This window comes from Aspergillus fijiensis (genome assembly GCF_003184825.1).
Source record: "Aspergillus fijiensis CBS 313.89 unplaced genomic scaffold BO72scaffold_21, whole genome shotgun sequence".
NCBI lineage: Eukaryota > Fungi > Ascomycota > Eurotiomycetes > Eurotiales > Aspergillaceae > Aspergillus > Aspergillus fijiensis.
In genome coordinates, this window is record NW_024468997.1 from 300419 (window position 1) to 328153 (window position 27735).

Here is a 27735-nt window from a genome sequence, read left to right on the forward strand (position 1 = left end):
CAATAACCTTCCATAGAACATATTCTTTGAGCAGTGAGCGAGCAGCGGTAATTTATTCAAAATTGATCGTTATTGAACTCTGAACAAGATGCTTGACTTCAAATGTAGCTTTGTGGCATGCACCAGACAGCTATCGTAGGATCAGGACATCCGATGTCTTTGTTTACACAATAGCATTGTTACCCACAATAGCAGTATCTCCGGGGAATTTCTTTGTTGCATTGCGCACATAGATCGGCTGTAAAGGACCGAACGACGAAAGCTCACTTGTATGCCCACGATCTCAAGGGATAAAAAGACCTGCTTCCTCCTACCTTCCTCAGCTCCCTACTCCTCCATCACCCCTCTCAATCCTTTCCTCTCAAGCACCTTCTCATATACCCAACCCAGCAGTCCTTCGTTATCACCATCGAACAACTGTTACCATCACCATAAACACTGTCAACATGTCTGGCCTCTTGAAGAAGATTCAGACCCACCTGGTGAAGTCAAATCCGGAAGGGTATGAGAAGGTTCTTCAGGCGCTTCTCCCGAACTACGGATCGCTTTTGTCTATTGTGACCAAGCGCTTTGGACTGAATCCCCTCACTTATCTCCCCTATGTCACTTTCGCCGTGATTCTCTCCTGCGTTGCCCAGCGCATTTCCCGATATATCTGTAAAGCGCTCCTCCACCTCTTCACCACCACGGTGGAAATCAGGCCCTCCGACTGGGGGTACAACTACTACCTGTTCTGGATGGCACGCCACAAGTCGCTCAACAAGGCCAGCGCATTCGTCATCCAGACCGCCGGGCGCTACGACGACATCACCTGCATCCCCGACGAGGACTCGGAAGACCAGGATATCTGCGAGCACGACGACTGGCGCAAGACGATCGCCCTGATCCGCACGCGCCGCATGCGCTACAACCCGTGCGCCGGGTCGTATCGGGCCATCCCCTACCGCTGGGGCTATCTGCTGCATGGGCCCCCCGGCACGGGCAAGTCGAGTCTATGCTTCGCCATCGCCGGCCACCTGGGCCTGGACCTGTATCTGCTGCACCTGTCGCAGAAGGAGCTCACGGACAACCAGCTGGCCCGGCTCTTCCGCAGCCTGCCGTTCCGGTGCATAGTCCTCGTCGAGGACGTGGACTGCGTGGCGGTCGCGCAGGAACGGGCAGACGACGGCAGCGGCGGTGCCGGTGGCAGGGACGCATCGACGACGAACGGGGTCACTCTCTCGGGCCTGCTCAACGCCATCGACGGCGTCAGTGCCGGCGAGGGCCGCATCCTGATCGTGACCACCAACCATGTCGAGAAGCTGGATGCCGCGCTCCGCCGCCACGGCCGCGTGGACATGACCATCGCCTACGGGTATGCCCAGACCCCCGAGGTCGCGAGCCTCTTCAAGTCGACTTACGCCTCCACGGACACGGACACCCTGAGCTTCGCGCCGCCAGTCACGCCAGATTCGCCGTCGCTTGACGCCCTGGCGAGCGAGTTCGCGACGCTCGTGCCCTCCGGCGAGTTCAGTGGGGCCGAAATTCAGGGGTATCTGCTGGACCACAAGAAGAGCCCGCAGTTCGCCATCCAGGGGGTCCCAGAGTGGCTGGAGAAAACAGAGGAGATGCGCAAGGGACGCAGGCCAGTGAAGGATGAGACGACGACGGGGAAGAAGGATGCGTAGGAGGCTGACGCAGCGGCCGCCAAGTGCACGGAGCAGTCTGCCGCTTCTGCGGATGCAGAGTCGGAGTCAGATGGGATTTTCAGTGATTGCTCCGAAATTGCTGCTCCCTCTTGAGGTTCCTATCGTTAGGCAGACCACTCAGTTTCCGTGTTGGGGGGAAATTATGCATATATATACATCAGATATAGCTGGATGCTCGAAATTGTTAAAGTTCCATATTTTGTTAGATCTATCTTTTCCTTTGATTTTGATCCGGCGACTCACCTTGAACCCAGCACTACAGATCGCGTAGGGGGCCAAAGGGCCCCCCGGCTTATTCTTGTAGGTCTATCCATCATGACAGTCTTGTAAACATTCGATGTTGGTAGTACAGCACAGTACCACATAACTTACAGTACATATGATAAGGAACTCATCTGATCAGATAAGATAAAAGAACCGCGAGACCAATACAGTACTGTACAGCAGTACAGAGCACACACACATAGAAAGGCTATTGCTGTGTGGAATTCCATCGAGCAATACCTTGCGGTATTGTTCTCCGCCCCATCTCCACCCGCTGGGGTGGAGAAATCCCCGAATGTCCGGCGTCTCTGAAGACTCAACATTTAAGAACTCCCACTTCCCAACCTGAAATCTCTTCTCCCATCACCACAACCATCCACTCCCAATCTCATTCTCTCGACCCAAAATGCAACCCTTCTCCGTCTTCGTGCGATGGCGCCCGCTCCCACCCGACGCGTCCGACCCCACGGAACTCACCCGCGACTATGAGCCCCACCCCGCCAACAACCGCATATCAATATCCCTTCCCTCGCAGAGTCGACAACACCGTCCCTGGAAAAGCAGCCACGCATTCACGCAGATCTTCGAAGCAAGCGACACCAACCGCACCGTCTTCGACTCCGTAGTCGCGCCCACCTTGCCCCTAGTCCTCACCGGCGGAACCAGCAACGTCTTCGCCTACGGCCACTCCGGCAGCGGCAAATCCCACACCATCATCGGCTACGACTACGAGCACACCGAGCACTACGGACTGTGTCTCGCAGCAGCGCAGCACCTACTCGACGCCCTGCACGCCATCAATCTCAACACCAATACCAACACCACAGACGAGACATCCCACCTCGACCTCGGGCTCGGGCTCCGCATGTACGAGCTCCGCGGCAACGAGGCCTTCGACCTCCTCAACGGCCACAGCAAGTGCCACATCCGCGAGGGCGGCGACGGGAAGACGCACCTCCGCGGCGAGACGGAGGTGCTGGCGCACGGCCGCGTGCGGGTGCGGCCCATTACCACGAAAGCGTGCTGGAGCTTGGATGAGTTCCTCGCGCATCTCCGTGGGGGGTTGGCGTTGCGCGCCACGGGGACTTCGACGGTGCATGAGCTGAGTTCGCGGACGCATGCCGTGCTGGAGGTGGAGGTGGTGTCCCGCGCGCTGCTGGCGGCCAGGGAGACGGTCGTGGAGCGCGAGTCGGAGTTCGTCCCTGTTGCGAAGCGGGCGACGGATGTTTATCTGGAGGAAAGTTTGAAGGGGTTGGTGAAGAATGAGGCGGGGAAGTACGTCCCTAATCCTGGTTATCGGGTGGATCAGGCGAGGATTGACGAGGCAGAGGCTAGAAAGGCGGAATTCTTGGGGTATGTGGAGGATGCAGTGAGGACGGTGGAGGAGGTGATGAGGATGGCGGGACATGCCTGCCTTGGGGGCAAGTTGGTGTTGGTGGATCTGGCGGGGTCGGAGTTCTATCATGATAAGAGTATTGCGGCGGTGCCGCGGTTGAAACCGTCTCCCCAGGAGCAGCGCACGGGCAGGCAGATTAACACGGATCTGCTCGCGCTGAAGGAGGTGATTCGTGCCAGGGCTGCGAGGGCGGCCAGGATACCGTATCGGTCTTCGCCGCTTACGATGGTGCTGAGGGAGCATTTTCAGGGGACGACGGGTGGGGATGAGAAGGGCGGTTCTTGTTCAAGGATGATTTTGACAGCTTCGCCGGCTTTGGGTCAGGCGGCGGCCACAGTCAATACGTTGAAGTATGGAAATTTGGTTGGGATGGTGGATCTTGGTAAGTAGACAAGAGGGTACAAATGACAATTTAGACATTAGATGGACTTTGGAGTGGAATTCGCCTAGAACCGGACTTCGGACCAAATGTACGATCAAGTGCATCACGAATTGGCAAGACCTCGGATTGCTGACTCTCTACAGTACTGAACGCTGGTAGGATTGTAAGATCCATCTCTCTAGACTTAATTTCACTTGCAAGACATGCCGGGATCAATGCGCACGGATCTTCATTTCAGATCGACACAAATCATGACTTGCAGACTCACAACAGTGATTCAACAAGAACAGCACCTATCTGCAAGGGGGACTCTGCAACCCACAAATCAACATGTACATTTTTCTTTCCACCTAGCACCCCCTTTTTACCCCAGACTCCACTCATCACATCCAGCATTTAACCGCAAATGTGAGCACCGCCGGAGATTTGGTAGCCTAGAGACCACGGTCAGTACCTCTTACCCTTGCCCCCCAAGTACACCACAGTACTCACCACTAGCATCATACAAGAAACCATCGCTGTGGATATAGACATCTATATCACATCATCAGTTGTCTATTCAACGAGATGCATCGTACGAAGCAAAGAACATACCGCCGTAGCTTGAGGGCCAGGTGTAGGTGACCGAGTTCTTGGAGCAGACGCTGCTGTCGACCCAGAAGAAGCCCCAGCCGCCGCCGATGGTGACAGAGCCACCGTTCTTGAGCTGGATGTCGGAGCCCTGGTTGTCCTGGATCCAGCCGTTCTTGCCGTAGTTGTTGTGGAAATGGGTGGCGGACACGCCCAGGGCGGAGACGAGGAGGACAGTGGTGGACTTGAAGAAGTGCATGATGATCAGAATGATTCTGTGTAGAGACTTGTAGAGGATGTTGATAATGGTCGTGATGAGAGGATGTTCTCGATGGGTCGTCCAGAGGTTTATATAATTTTCCCGCCAGATTGAGGGCCCTGAATCATTGCAGCTGTCCGTGGCGGCCCCGACATTCTTCCCAGTGAGAGGCGCCCGTCTGACTCCCGCTTCGCTCGCTTGCCCGCAGAACAGTCCAAGTGTATACTGCAGACTGCGGAAATTCCCGCAAAGGTGAGGTAGACATGACTCCTAAGTGACCAAACACGAGGATCGTCGGGGTCGAGCCGCACCGGGAAAGGATGCAGGGTTCAGCTGGACGAGGCTAGACCAACGCTAATCATGCAGGGTCAGCCTTGGACTCATTAAGTATCTTGTGGGCTAGCAAACTACTAATCGATCGTGCTAACCCTTTCTGGAAAATCCACCCTTCCCTACTGCTAGATCCAGGTCGTCACGAGACGCGCCCGTCTTGAAGGGGTTTCCCCAGACTGCCTGAATTGGGCTGGACTATGCTGACATGCGTCTATAGCCGCCGCCACAATTCCCCAAATCGAATCGTCAGCGCACGCGTAAGGCAGGGGTCGTGGTTTTGCTCTCATCTTGTGGAAGAGTGCGCTCGTATTATCTGTTCGAGAACTGCTGCAAGGCGTCCAAAGGGAACTCGTATCGGTAGGTGAGACTTGCCTGTTTGAAGCGAATGGCTGTAATATCCGGGGAACGGAGTCGAGATGCACCTTATTTCAGTGTGTGGGGGTTGCTTAGCCCAATCAAGACTAGACAAGCCTTCTAGTCCCGGATCATCCAATTGGCTAATTTGGAGAGTGAGACATTCATCGAGAGAAGAGGCGATCTAGATGGGGACGATGTAACCTTGTTTCGAGTTTACCTCAGGCCTGGGGTAGAAGAGTTCCCTCGACGATGACCGATGTCGAGGGTGATTGTTTAGGGATTCGCAGGCCGATGGTGCGCAAGAATTAAAGGCAGTAGTAATGTGAGATTGACAGAAATATCGTCTCATCATCCGACAAGTAAAATAAAAGAGACACCGGAACCGCAGTAGGCGATCAAACAAACCAGCCTGGAGCCCTGTGTATACTGACCACCTAGCACGTGGTGGCTGCTGACTTCGTGTTAGTCTCAGACTGTCTCTTACCCCGCGGAGCGACTATTCACATGCTGCAGCTAGGGCTCGGGTCTGGCTTTCATTCTGCAAACAAACAGCCACCCAACCTAAAGCATCATCAGCTCTTCAATCTTTGTAGTCATCTTCTCATGCAATCACTAATCGCGTTGTCGCACTTTCTCTTACATGGAAATCATCGTCGACAACCCTCAGTCACACGAGAGAGAATCCCGATATTTTTGTGATTCCAATTTCCGAATTAGGAAGCTGAGCGCCTTGCAGCATGCAGGCTTGGATTAACTGCATGTCGACGACACAAAGTAAGACAAACAATCTAGGAAGAGGTGGTCTAGACGCCCGCTCCATCGAAAGCAAACCACCAGCAACCATTCTGATTCTCTCGAACGATCCCCGCGTACAATTTCTACGGTCAATGCTTAGTGACACAAGGCAGATTGAGCGTTGTGTGTCGCATGTAGATAACCTCTCAGAAAGATTCAGCATAGCAAGTTAAATATACAACTAGACCTTCAGGGTGGGAGGCCTAATTATCTCATCAGCCTGGATGCGTTCCCGCATCGATGCGGGCGGTTTGCAAAGAACTTTCATCGCTGGTGCTAAACAACATCCTGTGAATGTGAGATTGGAGCTTGCCTATGCAGCACATCCCTCTTTGAGGATTACATACTACGAGCATGGTACAAATAAGACTGTGGACTAGCGACTACTTGGAACTCGCATGGAAAACGTGACCGCCCTGTCTAATGCAGTATTGTTATCACATTCTACGCGAATTATACTCGATGATCTTCTATAGTTCAGTATTTGCTTTCCAGTGCTTTCGGCGTTTATCTTTGTTGATGCTTCACTATTTCGATCTTCCTGTCGGTGTTCTTGGTTCATTACGTCGATCGGAGCCGTTCTATTAGTACAGTAAATTTTTTTCAATGGCGACCAGACCATGCTCATGAAAGCAATTTATTATAATGCTCACTAGCTTCTTGATATGTTTCGAAGCATCTGAGCTACGTGATCAAGGATTTATTAACATACGCGCAGATGTTGGCACATGCGACCGTGTTCTAGAATAGCCGATCTAGTCAAATAGGCGGCTTGTTACTCAGATCAAATTATTGAATAACTCATGCGAATGCCATAATTTGCATATTATATGCTTAGCACTTCTTTAACAACATCACTTTATCGTATAGAGCTGCTATCAGCGTCGGACTTTTCTGATGCTCGCCATGGCAATTTTGCAATCATTCAAATTTGCAGGGAGCTGCCTGTCTTGGCAAGCATGGCTACAGCTTTCCTTTCATTATGACACGCGAGAGCTTAGCTTAACATACTTGATCAACTATTCACTCATTCAGATAACAGTTGTCAACACTATCAATGTTACTCGGCTTATTGAGACGAATGGAAAGTTCTTCGACAGAGTCTTTCTACCTCCGGCCAAAGCACACATTACTATATCCATTGTTTTTCTGTCACGGCGCATCTACGGCCCATTACTGGTATCTCTACACCTTTCATGGTCGAGCTTTCTTCTGGGAATTGCGCTCAACCTCTGGTATGAAGATAGAACCAAGAGGCCCCTAATGACTATTTATCCGATATTTGACTATCAGAGATGGAGTGTGAGGCATGCAATTAGCGACGTTTAGAACTGAGTGGCCGTGTTGCATGAGACATATATCTCCCGCACCGATATCTTTTTCAATCACTGACTCCGCAATCTTGAAAGGTGAGCTCATGCCCTGCATTTATGACAAATATTCTGGATGAATGGCGTTTCAATACGGATGTGCACAATTTTCTTTCACTGCTGAACCACCAGAAAGGCAGTTTTCTCGAGCCGGGAAAGTCTGGACTCTCAGTTACGGCACAACCTGACAGCAGTCGGCTTGTCACCCGCCTTGTGGGCCCTGATGCTGAAACTCACAATAGCCCTGGGTAAGTATCTCTGTTGCCTATCCAAGATTGCAGTGTGATCTTGTGAGCGATTTGACTCCGCCTGAGGGAAGAAAGAATGAGAAGGATTTGGCGTTCCATGCTGAACCACCGGCCTCGAAGAACTCTTCATTCGCAGCGTGAAAATTCTCGCTAGATCTATTAATTGTCTAAAGCATCATCATCAATGCAAGTAAAGGTGAGTACCACTGGATTGATAAGTCTGTTAGTGACGTCGATTGTCGATCCTAAGCCCCGTCGAGAATACGCCAAGGCTGTGATATCGAGCGGTACCGAGGCAGATCTCCTTTCGCGCTCCGCAACCGGGTCATGCTGCTCACGTTCGGGTTGATCCTCATCCTTCGAGAGTGACGTATCTACCATGGTCTAGATCATTTTGCCCTGAATGCTTCAGGCACAGCCGTGGGTGATCCATGGATCAGAAATGGAAGGACTGGCCAACTGAAACAGACAGACTTTTCCAATTCCGCCGTATCATCCACGCATGACAGGCTGGCCGAAGTTTCAGCGAGGACAGGCTCAGTCTTTGAAGCTGATCTCTCTCATTCACCAAGAAATTTGGTGCAGGTTGAAGGTTTTGCCGGAGCGGGCCGATTGCCCGATCGGGGAAAGAGGCCTCAAAAATTGGGCGATTGCGGGGACGCAGGAATCACTAGGAATCATTAGTAGAGTAGCCGAGTAGCCCTAACGAGGCCCTTAAACAGCCGGCGAGAAGACTCGTCCAGGAACACGATCACCGCCCCAGGGGGAAAGAGGGGGACGATCGTTCATTTATCGGCGACGGACCCTGGTTACGGACAGGGTCTGCCCTTGAGATCCGAGCGCCCCGACTGGCAGCAGTCATTCTACCGGTCTGGCTGCTACACCGACACATAACGGTTCGCCCGCGACGTCGCAGGGTGAGACATTTGCGGCTAACCATGGATCTTGATGTATCAACCGCACGGTTTCAGGCCTCTCAGCCCGGGGTTGAGCCACCTCCAAGGGATGTGAACCGAGCTTCTCGGACAGCCTCGGTGCAAGCTGAAACACGCCCGATCCGATCGCGGGCTGTTCAGCTCAACTGACTTGTGATGGGTCTCAATTTTGAGGACTTGGACCAGATATAAGGTTGGGAGGTTTTCACGAAAGGTTGGTCGGTCCAGTCCAATCCAGCTCGTCCATCCATTGACTCCGACCAGTGCAGTGCACTTCCTCTCTCTTTCCTCACTCAGGTTGTTCCTTCGTTTACAGAGCTGCGCTCTATCTCTCTCGTTCCAATCGCACATTTGTTGCCGTCGATCTTTTCATCATGAAGTCCTTCGTTACTCTTTCTCTCCTTGCCACTGCGCTGGCTGCGCCCACCCCGACTCTGCACGGGCGTCAATTCGACCTCTCTTCTTTGCTGTCCGGGTCCAGCTCTGGCTCCAGCACTTCCTCTGGATCTAGTGGTCTGAGTGCCCTGGCCTCGCTGTTCCCAACCAGTGGCTCGGCGACCGGCAGCACCACCGGCTCTTCCGACACCAGTGGCAGCGCTAGTGGGAGCACCACTGGCACCACCACTACCAGCACCGACAGCAGCAGTGGCCTGAGTGCGCTGAGCTCTCTGTTCCCCAGTAGCAGCGCGACCACCAGCTCCTCCGGCAGCAGCGATGGACTCAGCGGTATGATCAGCAGCGTCATGGGTGGTAAGCTTCTGTCCCTCTTTTGTGCCCCCCTCATCATACACAATACTCATTTCCTTTAGGCTCTAGCACTCAGAACGGAGTCACCTCCAACACCGGCTGCAAGGAGCTGACCTTCATTTTCGCGCGTGGAACCACGGAGATGGGCAACATGGGCAGCGTGGTCGGCCCCGAGGTCGCCTCGGCCCTGCAGTCGCTGACTGGCAACAAGGTGACGGTGCAGGGTGTGGACTACCCCGCCGACTGGGCCGTAAGTCGTCCTCTGTCTCTTCAATTCTCTCCGATCACGTCAAGCTAATCGTGTCCCAAACAGGGCAACATGAACATGGGTGCCTCTGGCGGCCCCAAGATGGCCAGCCTGGTCAAGCAGGCGCTGAGCCAGTGCCCCAACACCAAGGTCGTGCTGGGCGGCTACTCGCAGGGCTCAATGGTGGTGCACAACGCCGCCAGCTCGTTGAGCGCGGGCCAGATCCAGGCCGCCGTCCTGTTCGGTGACCCGCTCAAGATGACCTCGGTCGGCAAGCTCGACTCCAGCAAGGTCAAGGAGTTCTGCGCCGTCGGCGACCCCGTCTGTGAGAACGGCGTCAATGTCATGGCTCACTTGTCTTATGGAAGCGATGCCCAGACGGCCGCGCAGTTCCTGGTCAGTGCCGTCGGGCTTTCTTAGGTTGGGGTGGAAGTTGAGGTAGATGCATGAGGATGCGTTATGGTCATGGATTGGTTTTATGGATCTGGAAATGGTTATTCTTTGAGCTTGGATATGGGTTTCTATGATGTAGTGGGGATGGGATAGCCTGGTGCTGTCTCATGGTCGCTGCTGCTGGGGTTATACTTTCTTGCACACACTCCTTTTATACATGAATGTGAACACACTTTTCGGGGTGCTTACTCTTTGCTGAGTGAGTGGAGTAGTCTCTTTATTTTGCAAGCAAAAAACAATTCCCAACTGCCTTAAACATATTTCTGTGGTAACATATGCCACTAGTGCCAAGACAGCGCATCGTGTATATTGAACAGTGGACGGGTAAGCCAGAATGAGCCTCTTTAGCGTACAGTATCATCAATTTAATGATTGTACAACAGTGCAGACTGACGGACCAATCCCCAACCCTCTTAGTCGACCAGCCACCCGGAGAGTCCGAGGCAAGGATTACAAACGCGACCGCGTGCAACAAGCCTTCTGGGTTCCCCGGCTTTTCCCCAGAGTCATCCTAATCGTGCGGGGTCAACTGCCGATCGGCCTTCTTCGTTGGCCTGGTGGCCATTCGGAATATCCGACGTCTTGGCATTTTGCTTAACAGCTCTCTTATATCCTGCGGATGACCCGCAGCCGCCCATATCTTGCCCCCCCCCTTTGCTTCTCTCTCTTTCTCCACTCTACTCCGCTACATCTCACCATGGACGAGGACAAGGGCACATCCAACCACATCGACTACGCCGATGAACAGGGGCTGGAAGATGGCTACGATGCCAAAAATGCCGAACCGGCCTCGGACCCGCACGATCCCAAGGTAGGCAACTCTACATCTAAACAACACAGCCTATCAGACTCACCCTCACTCCACAGAACTGGCCTCTGCTGACGAAAATCACGACATACATGACCATCTGCTGCTTCACCTTCCTGGCCAACGTCAACAGCAGCAACTTCACCGTCGCCACCAAAGCCATCATCGCCGAATTCCACGTCTCCTCCACGGACGCAGGCCACCTCGTCTCGCTGAATGTCTTCTTCTTCGGCCTGGGCAACCTCGCATGGGTCCCTCTCATGCGGGTCTTTGGCAAACGGCCCATCTACCTGGCCGCCCTGCTCGGCCTCTCGATGATGAACGTCTGGTCCGCCAAAGCCACGGGATACTCGGAGTTGCTGGGCGCTCGGATCATGTCCGGGCTCGCCGCCGCCGCCGCCGACGCGACTGTCCCCGCGGTGGTGGGCGATATGGTTCGTCCGGAGGGTCGGGGTCACTGGTTGATGATCTTCCATCTGGCGCTGACGTCGGGGTTGTTCGTGGGGCCGCTGATCAACGCCTACATCGTGCAGGACGCGGGCTGGCGCTGGATGTGTTGGTTCCTGGCCATTGCTTCCGGTGTGGTTTGGGCGGTGGGTATCTTCACCATCCGCGAGACCACATATCTGCCTGCTCGACATGAGGCTTCCCAAGACAAGACCCCCTCGGTCTGGAGCATGCTCTCGTTGAAGCAGGGCTACAACCCCGATGCCTCGTTCCTGCGCACGGTCAAAGCCATCTTATCCGCCGCAGCTTATCCCCAGCTCCTCTGGTGTGCCTTTACCATTGGTGTCTCAGTCGGATGGTGAGTCCCCCGAACCCTCGTCCCTTCTCCCACAACACATCCCCAAGCTGACTAACTGGTCATGCGTCAAACAGGAACATCGTCGTGCAACTCACCGCCTCTCGCACCTTCACCTCCGCCCCCTACAACTGGCCCGCCGGCGACATCGGCCTCCTCTCGCTGGCCGGGTTCATCGGGTCCCACCTCGCCTTCTACGTCGGCGGCCGTCTCATCGACCAGATCTCGACGCGATACACCCAACGCCGCGGCGGCGACCGACAACCGGAGTACCGTCTTCCGGCCTTGGTGGTGCCCGGGGTGATCGGACCGGGGGGCATTCTGATATTCGGCCTGTGCATCGCGCACCAGACGCACTGGATGGGCGTGGCGGTGGGATACGCGATGCAGGCGTTCGGGGTGGCGGCCATCTCGAATGTCGCGGTGACATATGCGTTGGATTGTTATCAGCGGGTGAGTTGCTTCGTCTTCTTTTTCTTCTCCTTCCTCCTCCTCCTCCGGCCGTCGAAAATCCGCAATCAGTCGCAATATGATCCTTGGTAGGATGCCGAGGGACCATCCAGGATATAAACCCCTCCCCGATCCTCCGATTCCCCTGTCGCCCACAATCCCCTCCTCTCTCCCCCTGCCATTCGGGTAAAAAGTCTCCCCTTCAATCAAGCCCCTTAATCTATTTCCCTCGTATTCCCTCGTCGATTTCAATCAAAACTAGAACTAATACGAGGGGTGGAATGCAGATCGCCGGCGAAGCTTTGGTGATCATCTTCGTCATCCGCAACACGATCGGCATGCTGCTGTCGCTGTACGCGAGCGACTGGATCGCGCGCCAGGGTGTGGCGGTCGTGTTCGGCGAGATGACGGCGATCCAGGCCGCTAGTTTGCTCTTGGCGGTGCCCTTGTTCTTCGGGGGAGCGCGGTTGCGCGCGTGGACGGGGCGGTATGGACCCAATCGGGGGGGTTGAAGTTAAGGCGTTGGTCGGTGGGTTTACGAGTTTTCGGATTTGGTCGGGAGGGGTGCATATATGGTTGTGGTTGTGGTGTGGTGTTTTGATGGATTTCTACAGTTGGTGGTGGTGGTGGTGCTGTTCTTGTCTGGCATCTATGCCCTTAGCACTGTAGTACGTACCTGAGCGGTAGAATCTGGTCAGGAGTTTACTTGACCTCTGTCCAGTTGCTGTTTTAATTCCTTCTGAATCCCGCTGCGCATTGCGAACCAGTAGGAATCGACTTTGACCAATAATTGCCAATCCATTCCTGTCTCACACTCCCAGGGTAGTTGGCGGTTCAGCTCGCTAAGAGAGTTTTCCGGGTCGGATTTCCGAGGCTGCGCTCCCAACTGGGCCTTTTTTCTCTCTCGCCTGCAATCTCCGTTTTTATGTCCACTGGGTCCTCGGAGAGGTCCGAGCGGAGGGGCAGGTACCAGACTCGCATGGGAAAGGGCAGCGATGGAGAGCTGGCCGACGTGAGCATGACAGAATCTCGTCCATGGGTGAATCTCGGGGTGGCGGGGGTTTTCCCTGGTGAGTCGGACATCGTATTTGTGGATTGACACAATGGAGCTCCGGCGAGGGATAAGGTTTCCGGACGCAGAATGAACCTTGGGTCGGTGTGGTTGCTTACGTATATTATTTGATGCTCTGAAGGTAACAGAACTTAGTGTCGACATTCACCTACCTACTGAGTACATATGTGCAAGTTATCTGGTGAGGCTGTCCATCAACTGATGGATTGCAAGCTGCATGGATCCTGTCTATCATTAGTTGAATAATCGTGCTGGATCCTCTCACCACATGGCACGACGGGTTGATTTTCTGCTGTTTCTTGGCTGTTGCGGTGCTGGTGTGGGCAAGTTAGGGCCAGAACCGAGACTACCCCTAAGTTGAGTGGGTCGTTAGCGGCTTCGCTACTCTTCTTGGTCTTCTTAGTCCTGCCGATTTTTTTCCTCAATTGACCACGACAACCCAAGCACAACCACAACTTGCGTCATCAGGCCCTCCCTCAAAGGCATCAAAGGCAGCCGGTGCAATTTCCACCCTGTTCCAGCTCCTTGGATCATCCACGGGCCAGGGTCAGCCCATCCTTCGTATTATTCTCGACAACCACGGTAGTTCCAATCTATTAGCCGACCTTATTAGATTTAGATTGCATGTCAGCACTCAATCAGGCATCTCCTCGAGTCCATGAGTTCCTTCAGGGGAGAGAGGCCATTGTCCCTTGTTCCTGCAAGCCGTGACAAAGCTTAACCTGCATAGAACTTTTCCTCCTGAACCGAACTATCATCCTCTACCTGAACTCTGTCAATCCTTTCGGTTGCTCGGCTTCCGACTTGACCTTCCTTCCTTCCTTCCTCCCTTCTAGCTCTGCTCGGACCCCCCGTCGGGTCTGCACCATTTCACCAGTAGCCTCCAAGCATACGCTCTACCTGGCTTCAGAAAAAACTGTAGGAAAAAACATACGTGCCAAAAAGATCACGTACACTCGTTTAAACCACCCGGAAGCTGAACCCAGGTCAGCTTCCAGACCGAGCTGACAGGAGAGAAAAAACAATGCACTCTGCCAGGGTGGAGCCGGTGAGTGCCACCCATGGATTCGTTTCCGCTTCTCTGCGTGACGGGCAGCCTCGGTTCCAGATTTTCGGGCCTTGCCGGACTTCTGACTTGCTGCTTTGTTTTTGTTTTGGATTTTTTTTCTCTTCCTACCATTGTGGACATTGGACAAGTTCCCCCCCTCCACCCGCCTTTCAGATCTGTATCGTGACATCCGTCGATGCCCCAGAAAAAGAGCGAGGGGAAACAAGCTGTGATCGTCACGATCTCCTGTTTTAAGAGGGGAATGGGATGCGATCATGAGCAATAGGACACAACATCCCCCTTCGATTGACTCACTCACCGGGGACGAATTCCCGAAAGTCTGAAAATTGGATTCTTGTCTGGGACACCAAAACAAAACCCGCCAGCCAGCCAGCCAGCCAGCTGGGTCTCATGAGCAGCACTAGAACCAACTAGTCTCGTCTTGTCCCTGCTCCGGATACACGGTCGCCCAGCGCCAAAACGTGCGCTGCAGCACATAGTCTCAGTAGTCCAACAAGTCCCTCCATTAGCGGGCGAAATTGAGTTCGCCACTTTTCTTGGTGCAGGACAGGGCTTTTTACGTAGCGTAGCGCGTCGTTTCCTCCTCTGGTATGAGGGGAGAGCAGCCCATTCTAGAGAAAGAATTTGGTTGATTGTAGCAGCGGGTAATTGTATATGACAGAGTGCACCGAAGTGTAGCCTGGCTGGTGCAGTGGTCACTGTTCCCTTATCTGCTGGTTCACTGTCTCCGCTGCAGTCCTGGCGTTGGCCTGTCTGTCACCTACACAGTATATCTCCGGGCTACAGTCTGTGCTTCTTCTTTTCCCCTTCTCTTTTTTCCTTCCCCAGATCTATTCTCATCTGTCACTCTTTTCCCTTTCTTTGTTTCTTTCTTTCTTTTACTAGGGTGTTTGTTCTCACCCATCGACAGAGATCAAGCCCAGATCATGCCGAGTTGAGCACACCATGACCAACAGCTCCTCCATCACGCCGGCCATGGCGCCGCCCGCCGGGATGGTCTCCAACTTCGTCGACCCCCCGTCGTGCGGCCTCAAGTTCCTTGTGGTCAACTGTGTCTTCCTGCCTCTGGCGGTGATTGCGCTGGTCGTGCGCATGTGGACGCGCATCTACCTGGTGCGCAGTGTGTCATATGATGATTGTAGGTCTCCTTCGCTCCGGAGTATCGAGCATAATATACTAACAATACTCCAGACCTGATGATCATCTCAGTTGTAAGCTGCCTCCTCAATGATACTCCTCACGTGCATCGCAACTGACCAACAGGTTCTCTCCTGCATCCTCACCGGCGTCACCCTCGACAGTAAGCCATCCATACCCTGCTCCAACCGCAACCACCAAGCTAATGGACAGTGCTCAACTGGGGTCTGGGTAAACACATGTGGGACGTCCCGTACAGCTCTCTCACCCCGTGGTTCCTGAGGGTAAATTCCACCCGGCCCCTCCACCTCCAACCACACGCGCAAATCTGACTAACGGCGATAGCTCAACGTCGTCGCGGCCATCATCTACTGCGCCGGGACCGGCTTCACCAAAGTCTCCGTCCTGATCTTCTACCTGCGCATCTTCCCCAGCAAGACCTTCCACTACGCCGTCTGGGCCGTCATTTTCATCGCGGTGGGCTACAACGTGGCCAGCGTGCTGGCCAACATCTTCAGCTGCAGCCCCGTGGCCGCCTCGTGGGACTATTCGATCACGAACGCGACGTGCATGAACCGACCGGTGTTTTACTTTGCGAATGCGGGATTGGGCATTTTCACGGACTTCATGACGACGTTGGTTCCGATGTGCGTTTTTCCTCTTGGTGATTGTAGGGGGTGATGCTGACGGGGTGGTAGTCCGTGGCTGCGGAGATTGCAGATGCCGTTCCGACAGAAATTCGCGGTTGGTGCTATGCTGGCTATGGGGTGCATGTGAGGGTTCCAGTCCTTTTTGTTTCGTTTGAGGGCATCAATGATGCTAACAAGGAGGATAGCGTCGGAGTCATCAGTTGCATCCGTCTCGCCAGTTTATACACCCTGCTCGAAAGCACCGACCTCACTTGTACGCTCCCGCCTCTCGCTCCTCCTCATCCCACCATAAGATTGGAGACTAAAACAAAGCACAGGGACCACGACCAACGCACTCATGTGGTGCACCATCGAGCTCAACCTGGGGATCATCGGCGGGTGCACGACCGCGATGCGCCCCTTCGTGCGCCGCTACTTCCCCCGCCTGCTGGGTCTCTCGACGCACAGCGGCGGCTACCACGAGTCGGCCTCGCGCAAATACGGCCACCCGCTGGGCTCCATCCCCCGCGATGCGCCCGAGTTCGCGCCCGCCAGCAATCACTACTCCACTCGATTGCACGGGGGCACCAACGACGACAGCGAGGAGCATATCCTACCGGGGACGACGACGCCGGGGGCCGCGTTGCACCGCAGCAAGGGCAGCACGGAGGGGATTATCCGGACGGTGGAGTTTAATGTGGATAGTAATACGGACCTGCGATAGCTGATGATACGGTATATTGATGCATATTTGAGGGATTATTTTCTTGTTCTATTTTTGTCTTCCACAGCTTCTTGCGCTGGGATTATTTCGTCTGCATTTTTGTCCCATTTTCTGTTCTGTCTCTGGGCTGGTGGAGCTGTCATGGCGCCATGCCATGTGCTGTCAGTGTCGGTGTCAGCAAGTGGATCAGGTCGGTGCTGGCTCTTGCTTGGTAATCACGGCGTTAAGAGGGGATAGGGGACCGCATTGAATCGCAGGTTGGAACCTGCTTAATCTCTAATTCAAATGACAGCTGTCTAGACGAGACAGGGGGAAATTTCCGTAGGGGATTAGGGCTACGCCCAAGTTCGAAGCGTCCAGATGCGGTACTTGATCCGGAAGACGGACACCCACCAACCATCCCGACCCTCCCAACGGCTCACCTCGTTCTGCACGCACGGCATCCTCCGGCAAGGAAATGGGTTCCGATCCGTGCAGAAGCGCTATGCACAGTGCCGTACACGGTACACCTGTATAAGATGGCGGCAGTTTATGAGAAGGAGTCTATTGGCGCAATCCTTCTTCCACGTGGGTGGTAAGTTAGTGCCCCCCTCGGCTATTGCCTGCTTCTCCCCCCCCCCCCCAACCCGGGCGATAAGTTCCCCACTTTCGAGACTATTGCAGCGCCTCTAATCCCTTTCCATCCACCCCCGTTCGTTGTCCAGTGATCTAGCAAGACCGCTAAGCCGGGTGTGGCCTAGCAAACCAGACTAGAACCATTCTTCTGTCCTTCCGCCTTGCTTCTGCGCGGTGAGCCCGTTTTTTTTTTCTGCACGCATTCGGTGTTGTGTTCCTTCGTCTTCTGGCCTCCCCACTCCGATCAGGCACACCTGATTCATGCAAACGCAGCTCCTCCACTTTTCTTCTGGTTGTTCCGCGGAGTGGCCTGCATCGACCTTACTGCGATGAGTCTGGCCTGATCACTTGGCTTGCAAGTTGCAATTGAGTTCGGAGGTTATCGTTCGTTCCCCCAACGCCAGCTAGGCTGTAGCCCGTAGCCCGTAGCCTTTAAAAGCCTCACCTGGTCCCCGATTTTTCTTTGGTCTCCCAGGATTCATTCAATTCTCATCTCTGTTGTCTCGTTTGTCATTCTTGTGCTTTCAAGAAGAATTGCACCATGAAATTCACCCGCGTCCTCCCGCTCGCCGGCCTCGCCGGCGCCAGCAACCTCACCAAGGGCTGCAACGTGCTGAACGGCGCCCTGGACGAGGTCTACCTGCCCAGCACGACGGTGTACGAGTACGAGGCGCAGAACTTCTGGTCCAACACCGAGATCATGGCGCCCGGGTGCGTGTTCCGGCCGCAGTCGAGCGCGCAGCTGGCGCGGGGCATTGAGAAGCTGGTGGCGGCGCAGGCCGAGTTCGCCGTGCGCGGTGGCGGCCACATGGGCATTCGGGTATGCTGCAGTGCCTTCTTCCCCTGCACCTGCACCTTTTTCCTCTTCCGGCGTGATTGATTGCTAACGAAAGTGATCGGCAGGGATCCAACAACATCGACAACGGCGTGCTGATCGTCATGTCCAACCTGACCACCCTGGAGTTGAACGCCGATCAGTCGCTGCTGCACATGGGTCCTGGCTTCCGGTTCGTGGCCTTGCCTTGCTTACCGCAACTCTCGTTCGAGAAAGTACTGACATGTCCGAATAGCTGGCAAGAGATCTACGACTACCTGGAACCCTACAACCTCACCGCACCGGGAGGCCGTCTGGGCCCCGTCGGCGTGCCGGGGCTGCTCCTGGCCGGCGGCGTGAACTACTACGGCAACCAGGTCGGGTTCTCGTGCGACTCGGTGGTCAACTACGAGGTCGTGCTGGCCAACGGCACCATCGTCGAGGCCAACGCCACCGCGCACGCGGACCTCTTCTGGGCCCTGAAGGGCGGCAGCAGCAACTTCGGCCTCGTGACCCGCTTCGACATCGAGACCATCGCCTCCACCCAGGTGTGGGCGGGCACCTGGACGGTCGCGGAGGAGTACATCCCGGATTTCCTGGCCGTGCGTTTTCCCTGACCCGGTGGATCATGAGAATGAGACGAGTCGAGTAGAGGACAGGACTGACGAGAAGGCACAGGCAACGGCTGCGTTCGCCGCCAATAACACCGACCCCAAGACCCACGTCGTGCCCGCCGTGGTGCCCTCCGAGGGCTCGGCGGTCGGCTCGGTGATCCTCTTCTACGACAGCCCCGACGTCAGCTACCCGGACGCGCTCAAGGTGTTCACCGATATCCCGGCCGTGTCGAACACGATGGGCTTCAAGACGGTGGCCGAGATGGCCGTCGAGATGGGTGCGGTGGTCACCCCGCACATTAAGTATGTCCCATCCTTACCCAGCCCGGCCCAGCCCAGCCCAGCCCAGCCCAGCCCAGCCCAGCCCGCTCCCCTTCCTCCTATCCCCCAACCCTAAACACTCACCCCGGCAAAACCAAAAACACTAACCAAGAAAAAAGCGACATCTTCGTCGCCGGCACCATCAAAGCAACCACCTACGACTCCCTCCTGCAGGGCGTGCAGATCATCAACGCCACCTTCGCGGCGCAGCTGCCCAAGCTGTACGCCCAGATCCCCGTGGCCAACATCTCCATCATCGAGCTGGACTGGCAGCCCATCGGCGCCAACTGGATCGACGCCTCCACCGCCCGCGGCGGCAACGCGCTGGGCCTCGACGCCACCCAGAACTACCTGTGTTACGCCGAGGTGGTCGAGTGGATTGGCAGCGAGTACGACTCCATCGTGGGCGAGTGGGTCGTCGAGACGACCGAGCTGATCAACAATGCCACCGATGCGGCGGGGTTGTATGATCCCTTCAACTACATGGGTGATGCGGCGTGGTTCCAGGAGATTTACTCCGGGTATGGCGCGGAGAATTTGGAGAAGTTGCAGGAGATTGCCAGTGCTTATGATCCCGAGGGGGTGTTTCAGACGCTGATGCCGGGTGGGTATAAGCTTTTCTAGGCTGGTGTGGTTTAGGTTGAGGGGGTGATGACGGTGTTAATGGGGGGTGGGGGATAGACGTAATATGGACTATATGTATTAATGAATATGAATATGAATCCTCGTCGAGTCTAAGTCACTTCCTTGTTACGTTGGGTTATGTGAACCGGGAACAGGGAAGGTAGGAAGGAAAGCATTGTCTACAAACACCCGACTAGCATACACTTGACCCCTCACCCCTAAGCAGTACTCTTGCGCGACGCACACCGCGACCCCCCCGCACTCCCCCCCGGCAAAGGCCCCTGCACCTGCACGTAGTAATCACACAGTCCCCCATGCTGCATCCGTCGCCACTGCCCGATATCCCTCCTCTCGATCTGATGCTGGTGGCGGTCCAGCGACGTCGTCGTCGGCACCCGCTTGTGCCCCAACCCCAGGTTATACGGCCGATACTCCGGGTCCTGCTGCAGCCGGTGGATCACACTGGCGTGGATGCGCGCCCCGTCCGGCAGCGGCCGCCGCAGGCCCCCGACATGCCACCGGGTCTCCTTCACGGAGCCGTCGCGGTTCACCTTGGGGCGTTTCATGGGCAGGCACTCGAGCAACCGCCAGAAGAGCGTCTCGACGCCTTTGCCGGAGTCGTACTCGAGGGAATCGTGCAGCGGGGCGCGTTCGGCCATGTGCACGATCGCGGGGTCGAATTCCATAAGCCTTTGCTGTTGTTGTTGTTGCTGCTTTGCCACGTCCTCTACCTCGATCAACCTCCCCTCCCTACCATCATCATCCCCATCCTCTGAAGAAGAAGAACCCGCCGAAGAAACCGGAACCAAATGACACCCCAACTCCTGCAACTGCACCGGATCAAACGTCAACCCGACATGCGTCGCCTCCTGCACCATCCACATCAACGGAATCTGACTGACGGGCCAGCTCCTCGCCCCTTCCCCTGCATAACTTGGAGGATGCCCGCCGCCAACATCGCTATGATCCCCCGCGAAATACACCTCCTCGAAATCCGTATCCAGCACGGGGCTCAACGGCACGCCCCAGAACTGCTGCTCCGCCCGCTCCGCCCACGTACTCACGCGCCCTTTCTTCGCGTGCGCGCCGCGCAGCCGCTCGAACAGCACGGGCTGGAACTTGATGCGCTTCTCGTCGATGCTCACCGCGTGCCGCATGTAGCGCGGGCGGGGCATCGTCTCCATGTCTTTCAGCACGTCCTTGTTGAATTCGGCGACGCTGTTGACGGTGTCGAACAGTCCTAGAAAATGGACGAGCCCGACGGACCGGCACATCGTGTCCCGGCACAGCCGGAGGAAGTTGTCGGCTTGGCGCGCTTCCTGCTCCCCGTGCGCGTATTTCCACGACAGGAAGGCTTGCCATACGAACGGGATCAGTTCTTCGTTGTCGGCGGAGATGAGGCCCACGAAGTCGAGCATTTCGTTGAGGAAGCGTGCGGTGTACGCGCCCCGTGAGAAGCCGAAGAGGTAGATGTGGCTCCCCGGGCGCCAGCGCCTCGCTAGAAAGCGGTAGCCGCCGATGACGTGTTGGTCGAAAGAGGTTGCTAGGGCTTGGTCGATGACTTTGCTGGCGGGCAGGTTGCTGAAGGGCCGGAAGGCGACGTTGGCGAATGTTCCTGGGGTTATGTCGGTGCCGATGCCAGCTTGGGAGGGTTAGTATGTGTGGAAGATTCACAAAATTGGGGGGGGGGATATACGTTGGTAATAGCAGTCTGAAGAGAAAGTTGGTTAGTATGTTTTGAAAGTTGACTACTGAAGAGGCAAGGCTTACATCGATTCTCTTTGCTGCGGTCCAGCATCCGAAAGATTTTGAGGATATTGCTCTCGCCGCCGTCAACCCGAAACGTATTGCCTGTGCCGTCGAAACAGAGCACCAGTTCTTGGGTGGGCTTGTTGTGCACCGGCGGCCGGTCGCAGTCGCATGGATCGTAAGTCATGGTTCAATTTGGGGTGGGGTTGAATTGGACCAACTCCGACCCAGACCTGCGTGATGAGGTCCTTATATCTTGCCCAAATGCCTCCAGGCTGTCGCCCACCCCAGCTGAATCGGGCAACCTGCCAATAGCCCTGCATCGTGGCTGAGGGGCAGAGCCTGTATCCCACCCATCCACCCATCCACAAATGGAGAACAGGGATTTGGCCAAGCCATCAGCCCAAAATTGACCAATCCTCTCCGCCGCCCGGTAAGGGTGCAGCAACGGTGGTTGAGCGCACAAACTTCGCTGGCCGTCGATCCGGCCGCCCCCATCCATGCAGTGGCAGCCTTATGCATCTGACCCCGTGGCAGGGCTGACCATTGGCTCGCACCCTGGTTAAGGCCAACCACTAGGAACACTCAGCCTCCAGCGCAGTTCACAGTGACTGACTCTCTTTCGCTTTGCTTCGCCTTCCGTGGTGCGTCTCCTCGAATGCTGAGGCAAATGCCATCTGGCAGAAACGGGTGTTCTTGCCCCTTCTTCCAATCACACCCCGGCGATGTGACAGATCACCCAGCATGATGCCAGCCTGCATCGATAGACCCTCGATAATCTGCACCCCCGCTGCATGCGGCCCCATGCCACTCGAGCCAATCGGCAGGGCTGGCCATTGCCACGGGCACCGGCGGACGACCAACAAGGCAACTCGTGAATTCACCCGATCGCTCGTCGGCCGAGCTATTGCTCACAAATGACTCTCACTTATCTGACTCATTTGCTGTCGACCAAAGGCTACACTCACGTAAGATGGCCGAGTCAAAGCCACGCCTCGTGGCGACTTATTCGGAAAGGTTGGGGATGGCAAGTGACCGAGTCCATCGGAGGGATCCGACACTGGCGGGGGCCGACGACGACCATGTCCGACGACGACGCCTTCAGTCAGATATGGATGGCCTGAAACGTGAGCACCGGATCTACTCGTGCCTGGGGTATCAGGGCCGTCCGCCAGGTCGAAGCATTTGTCCCCTCGGTAGGCATTTCTCGGGGGTCAAAATACCCTCTTCAGTCTGGTAGTAAAGAGTGAATCAGCGAGATGTCAACATGGTATTGGCTGACAGACAAAAAACGAGGGAAATAGAAGGAGGATTGCGTACCCAGAACACCACTGGCGCCAAAGAACGACTCGGGGACCACCGAGAGCAGCCTTTCTTGCTGACCGGAGGAAATACTCAGCCCAGTGTTATTACAAGGGCTCCTTCCACCTTAGTCAATGAGCGAAGGAAGGTACATACAGCAGATTATGGTAGCTTCCCCCCTCGTAGCTCTCCATCCTATCGCGGGGACTGCAGATGTGCAGGTTCACAGGACTCTGCTCTTGGGGCTCTGATGACCGTGACATATTGCCTCAGGACTACAACGGATCATTCGGGCCGTGGCAGTGAGACAGTCGCTCTTCCCTGATTGTTAGCCAGCACGATTTCAAAAATTTAGACATCCTCCTCGCTTGCGTTCTCACAGGGTAATTCCCTCCCTCGTAGCTCTCCATCCTATCCCGAAGACAGCGAATCTCCAGCTTTCGAGGAGCTTGGAGTTGGAGTTCTGAATAACGTGGCATTCTAATTCCGAACCGAACTCTGGTTCGCAGGGACCATGTCTGGGGAAATAGCTTTTTGCGGACCGTCAGAGCCAGCAGAATCACATCAAGTCGGAGGATGTCATCAACGTCTGCCTGTGATGATTCGCAGTGTAAGGATCAGGCTTGTCACGGTCGCGTTGACAGAACAGTCCGGATGGGATGTTGTCTGGAAGTTAAGAAGTATAGTTGAGGAAGGAGGTGGAGTGGATGAGAATCCTATGGTTGATCAACAGGCAAGGCAAGAGGAGCGTGATCTTCACTGTAATTGAAGTGAATAGCCTCTCTATTCCTTCCATTCACTACAGAAATCTACGGCAATCACTACAATAGAAGGCGGTGAATGTCCTGATCCCTCATCTACTCACTGGTCAAAAATTTATCATAACTATTTTCCCTATACAGCCAGATCTATGTACAAATTCCAAACTCCAATCTATGTGACCCCAAACCCAGTCAAATCCTGATGCCACCCAGCCCATACCAACCGGCCCATGCTAAACATCCCACCCGATCCAATGCTATTACTGTTACATCATTAATTGTTCATTACATCTCGCATAAATTCATGATTCCTGCCGAGCAGGAGGCGTCTCCGGCTCGCCCAGCGGCTGCAGCTCGATCACCTCAGCCCCTTTCGCCTCCTCCCCTGTACGTTCGCCCCCTTCCGGAGGAGGTTTATCTTCAACCACCATCGGTTCCTCGTCCACCGCATACCGCAACCGCCCGTCGTCCTGCAGGAACGTCCGGAATGCATACCGTTTGTTCAGCCGCGTGGTATGCTCCCGCCGCTGCGAGTTCGGCATCGCGTAGGTGTTGGTGAAGTCGCCCAACATGCGACTATTGGCGATCCACGGGATGATCGCCCCGATCGACCGGGGCATGCGTGGGCCCCGGAACCGTCCCCGTCGTTTGCCAAAGACCACCAGCACCACCACTGTATCCAATGCGATGATGATGAGGGCAATAGCTAGCGACGGCACGGACGGGACCATAGCCCACGTGTTCGAGATCACCGTCCCGTTGGCGGCGGGACGGGCCTCTTTCAATGGCAGAAGATACATGTTCCGCCACACCGAAAAGTAAGTGGTGTATACCCACTGATATACCTCCTTGGAATGCTCCATCAGGGCCTCAACCTGCAGAGGTAGAACATGCGTCTGGCTCTGTTTGTACAGCCGGGCCACCAGAAACCCGGCCCAATCGTACGAAGACACATAAGACCCGTTGTGCCCCGGTTCTTCCCCAACAAAGCTCTGCGGGATAGCGGCAAAGATCTTGTTGAACTGCCCCATGGCCGCGGTAGCATTCTCATACATGGCACCAGAGGTAATGGACGTCCCATCAAGCGGGTCGACATCGGATATTTGACCGCGTTGATCAAAGGTAACGCTGAAATTTTGCATCTGCACCCTCGGCTCGCAGTGAAGAGCGATGGTATTTTCGCTGGTATAAGCTGACGCAGCGGTGTAGTTCCATCGACCGACCACGATGAAGGTCGACTCCTGACACTCGTCCCGGTCGGAAGAAGCCGAGGGCGAGAGAAAATGAATCGAAAGCGCAATGGCTTCGTGGGGTCGCGTCAAGCCAGTCATGTTCACCGTGCACTCTCGACTCGCATTGTTGAAGGGATGATACATCCAATACTGGGTGCGGTCGGCCTGGTGCATGCTCTTTTTGACGTCGAGAGAGATGCAATCGAGTTCGGCGCCGATTCCAAGCGTCGTAGCGCCATACATCACGTCGGGATCTGGATCGGTGTTCCTGATCGGGAGAAAAGTGTAGTTGGCCGCCATCCACGACAACAACGGGACCCCGCTAGTCACACTAGTCTGGATCAGGTCGAACTCGGTGAAGTCGGCTGAGAAGTCAGTTTGTCGAAAGTGCGACTGGCTATAGTTGGCATACAACGATTTGGAGGGCAGAAACGAGGTGGTGAGTTCTTGATTGAAAAGACCACCTGCGACCACGGTCAACACCACATTGGCAATACAAGTGAAGGACACCAATCCCAGAAGAACATGGCGATCCTGGATGGCTTTGAGAAATACGGCCCAAGGGTTTTGGGATCCGTAATTCAACGACAACGACGACTGGGCCGTGGCCATGCCACGTTGAAGATGGACCCAGGGTTCCAGAATGCTTATATTGCGCAGAATAGAATTGCAAAGTGCACCGACCGAGGAGGCAACCACCGACGGTAGGAATGAAAGGACGACTTGCAGGAAGCTTGAACCGGACTGGGTCAGATGCTGGAAGCTGCCGTCATGCGCCAAGGACGCAACCGTCAATCCCATAATGGTAATGATTGCAGCTAAAAACAGGAATTCGATGATGAAGATCGGTACGACCAGAAAGTGGGGCATTGGGTCGACGCGCGTCCGCGTTTGGTAAGGCAAGATCACTGGCGAACCTGCACCGAGTCAGTAAAGTATTGTCATTATCTGGAACCAGGGCAGCCTACCATCCGCCGAGACAATTCCTAAACGGGGGCCTTCCGGGCCCTGCTGCCATTGGAGGCGGCAGGTGTTGAGAATCTGGCGTAATTGGCGCGTGGAGAACTGATGGAATTCCGTCTGAGGATCGGCCAAGATGTTGGTCGGCCCAAACACATCGGTCAGCATACTGCACATGGCCCCGATGGAGCCTGGATCACTCTGCAGGATATTCGGGCGGGACTGATAGAAGTAGATCAAGCAGACGGCGAGCACAATTCCACAGGCTAGTAATATCTCCGAGCACCAAGCAGCGAAGGTGACCACCGATATCGTGACCTGGGTTGAGAATCGCAAGGCGGGCACGCTGGTCGGTTCCTGGTCAGGGTTGAAGAGCCGCGCGAAAGTGAGCACAAACGTCTGGACAACGCCTCGTGTCACTTTCGACTCGAACTCATCCGGAGTCATCACGGTCGATGCATCCAACACCAGCAGCGGCTCCAAGTCGCGCACGTTCTGACTGATCACGGGTAGTTCCGTCACGGTCGTGTCGCCACTGGTCTGATTATTCTCGATGAACAGCATGTCCCCCGTGTACGGCGCACGTTGCGCTAGCAGTCCTTGGAAAGCGTTGATATTGAAAAGCTGGTCGGACAAGGTGGTTTCGGTGTCAGGAAAGACGGTGACATTGGTGATTGAACTGTTGGCGTGCATACTCAGTCGCGCGGTCGCTTGGCGGTAATCAATCTTGCAGGCAAATATCGTGGCTGTTGAGGTGAATTCGGATCCCATTTCGCTGATGCTGTAAGCTCCGGCCTCGGTCGCGTTGACCGAGAGAACGATGCCATACAAGTCGTAGGGGTTGTCGCAACCACGGGCAGTGAACGCGGAGCTCATATCCGGAGAATGGTGTGACCGGTTGGGCCAAACAGGCTCCCAGTAGCGAATCTGCAGGTAATCGGTGTTATCGAAGTAAATATTCTTATAGTGAAAATCCAAGATGCAGCCGTTGTCGCTTCCGTTGATATCGGGCAGTTTGACATCAGTCACGTTCCACGAGACGGCCGGTGGGTAGGTCGAGTTATCGTTCACGGACACAGACAGGTGATTGTCTATCATGACATCGCGACAGGATAGTTGAGCCCAGTAGATAGTCTCGTTTAAGGTCCACACGGTGTTCTCCTGCCGATCTTCGAGGCTGATTTCGACCGGAGCCACGGCGTAGTTGGACGAGCGGGAGTCGCGCAGTTGTGTGTTGGTGGTCAAGACTGAGGCGAGGGTTGTGTTCGGGCTGCTTTCTTGCGAGAACATCCACTCCGCCTGGTGGTCGAGATCCAACAACTGCGGCCATGTTTTCATGTCGTCGTCGTCGAGCATGTTGATCTCACGGAGTTCGAGGAGGGTACTCTGCAGGGCGGGGAGAAACATGCGAATGAGCACGGTGGTGACGGAAACCAGAAGGACGATCCAATGGCGGCGCCGTGCAGACGTAAGGGGTGTGAGGAACGACTGGCCAAAGTTGTAATTGATGAAGAGAACCGAGGCGGGGGCACCTTCCGGTCGCGCAATCTGGAAGTAGGGCTCCAAGCGCAATACATCGTAGTCAACAAAGGTCCAGAGGGTGACCAGGGCCAGGGCGCCGATGATGGGCAGGTAGTTGTAGGCGAATGACTGCAGGTTGGAGACATTGTCGGTGTCGGAGAAGAAGACCAGTCCTCCATATTGTTCACAGTATCGCCGCAGAACCTCCAATGTTATCAACGAAGCGAACATTATTGCGGTGATCAGGGTGAGAAACATGGGGCGCAAGGCCATGGGCCGCCATGCCCCCAGAGGGGTGGTTGGCGGGAGCGGTGGTCCATCGGGCGAGGTTTGGCGCGATCGGAGGAAGGGCGGGAGACGATGACGGTCTAGAAGGGAGATTAGCGATAGAGTAACCATCGAGGTTTCAAAGGAGCAGCACGCACTGATGACAGGCAGCCAGAAGTTATAGAGTTTCTTTTCCAGGCGCCTGAACATACTTGATGAG

The 27735-nt window shown here is 55.2% G+C and overlaps 9 protein-coding genes across 9 annotated transcripts; 6 read left to right on the top strand and 3 right to left on the bottom strand.

Moving 5' to 3' along the window:
* Positions 1–446: 446 nt before the first annotated feature.
* On the top strand, positions 447–1667 carry BO72DRAFT_495960 (P-loop containing nucleoside triphosphate hydrolase protein; the record flags this gene model as incomplete). The annotated part of the gene is made up of 1 exon (XM_040948588.1): positions 447–1667. The coding sequence occupies one exon, from the start codon at positions 447–449 to the stop codon at positions 1665–1667; it is 1221 nt and encodes a 406-aa protein (XP_040801673.1).
* A 691-nt stretch (positions 1668–2358) lies between these two features.
* On the top strand, positions 2359–3738 carry BO72DRAFT_527502 (kinesin family protein; the record flags this gene model as incomplete). The annotated part of the gene is made up of 1 exon (XM_040950103.1): positions 2359–3738. The coding sequence occupies one exon, from the start codon at positions 2359–2361 to the stop codon at positions 3736–3738; it is 1380 nt and encodes a 459-aa protein (XP_040801674.1).
* A 175-nt stretch (positions 3739–3913) lies between these two features.
* Positions 3914–4602, bottom strand: BO72DRAFT_447811 (uncharacterized protein). Its single transcript, XM_040944641.1, has 3 exons — positions 4325–4602; positions 4223–4264; positions 3914–4164 (listed from the first exon to the last, which is right to left on the bottom strand). Exons 1-3 carry the CDS (start codon positions 4557–4559, stop codon positions 4127–4129), a joined length of 315 nt encoding a protein of 104 aa, XP_040801675.1. The 5' UTR covers positions 4560–4602; the 3' UTR covers positions 3914–4126.
* Positions 4603–8831: 4229 nt separating this feature from the next.
* BO72DRAFT_428459 (cutinase-domain-containing protein) lies at positions 8832–10236 on the top strand. Its single transcript, XM_040943026.1, has 3 exons — positions 8832–9347; positions 9407–9594; positions 9658–10236. The coding sequence occupies exons 1-3, from the start codon at positions 8972–8974 to the stop codon at positions 10009–10011; spliced, it is 918 nt and encodes a 305-aa protein (XP_040801676.1). The 5' UTR covers positions 8832–8971; the 3' UTR covers positions 10012–10236.
* A 441-nt stretch (positions 10237–10677) lies between these two features.
* BO72DRAFT_428462 (MFS general substrate transporter) lies at positions 10678–12616 on the top strand (the record flags this gene model as incomplete). Its single annotated transcript, XM_040943027.1, has 4 exons — positions 10678–10855; positions 10912–11657; positions 11732–12107; positions 12392–12616. Exons 1-4 carry the CDS (start codon positions 10742–10744, stop codon positions 12614–12616), a joined length of 1461 nt encoding a protein of 486 aa, XP_040801677.1. The 5' UTR covers positions 10678–10741.
* A 2473-nt stretch (positions 12617–15089) lies between these two features.
* BO72DRAFT_527506 (uncharacterized protein) lies at positions 15090–16735 on the top strand (the record flags this gene model as incomplete). The annotated part of the gene is made up of 8 exons (XM_040950104.1): positions 15090–15383; positions 15437–15456; positions 15509–15545; positions 15596–15666; positions 15728–16029; positions 16081–16155; positions 16218–16285; positions 16350–16735. The coding sequence occupies exons 1-8, from the start codon at positions 15191–15193 to the stop codon at positions 16733–16735; spliced, it is 1152 nt and encodes a 383-aa protein (XP_040801678.1). The 5' UTR covers positions 15090–15190.
* Positions 16736–17588: 853 nt separating this feature from the next.
* On the top strand, positions 17589–19723 carry BO72DRAFT_428467 (FAD-binding oxidoreductase; the record flags this gene model as incomplete). The annotated part of the gene is made up of 5 exons (XM_040943028.1): positions 17589–18170; positions 18254–18357; positions 18421–18766; positions 18843–19081; positions 19219–19723. The coding sequence occupies exons 1-5, from the start codon at positions 17892–17894 to the stop codon at positions 19721–19723; spliced, it is 1473 nt and encodes a 490-aa protein (XP_040801679.1). The 5' UTR covers positions 17589–17891.
* Positions 19724–19941: 218 nt separating this feature from the next.
* BO72DRAFT_527508 (T6SS phospholipase effector Tle1-like catalytic domain-containing protein) lies at positions 19942–21672 on the bottom strand (the record flags this gene model as incomplete). Its single annotated transcript, XM_040950105.1, has 3 exons — positions 21494–21672; positions 21420–21434; positions 19942–21365 (listed from the first exon to the last, which is right to left on the bottom strand). The coding sequence occupies exons 1-3, from the start codon at positions 21657–21659 to the stop codon at positions 19942–19944; spliced, it is 1605 nt and encodes a 534-aa protein (XP_040801680.1). The 5' UTR covers positions 21660–21672.
* Positions 21673–23837: 2165 nt separating this feature from the next.
* BO72DRAFT_495968 (DUF3433 domain-containing protein) lies at positions 23838–27725 on the bottom strand (the record flags this gene model as incomplete). The annotated part of the gene is made up of 3 exons (XM_040948589.1): positions 23838–25684; positions 25736–27616; positions 27674–27725. The coding sequence occupies 3 exons, from the start codon at positions 27723–27725 to the stop codon at positions 23838–23840; spliced, it is 3780 nt and encodes a 1259-aa protein (XP_040801681.1).
* Between the last annotated feature and the right edge of the window lie 10 nt (positions 27726–27735).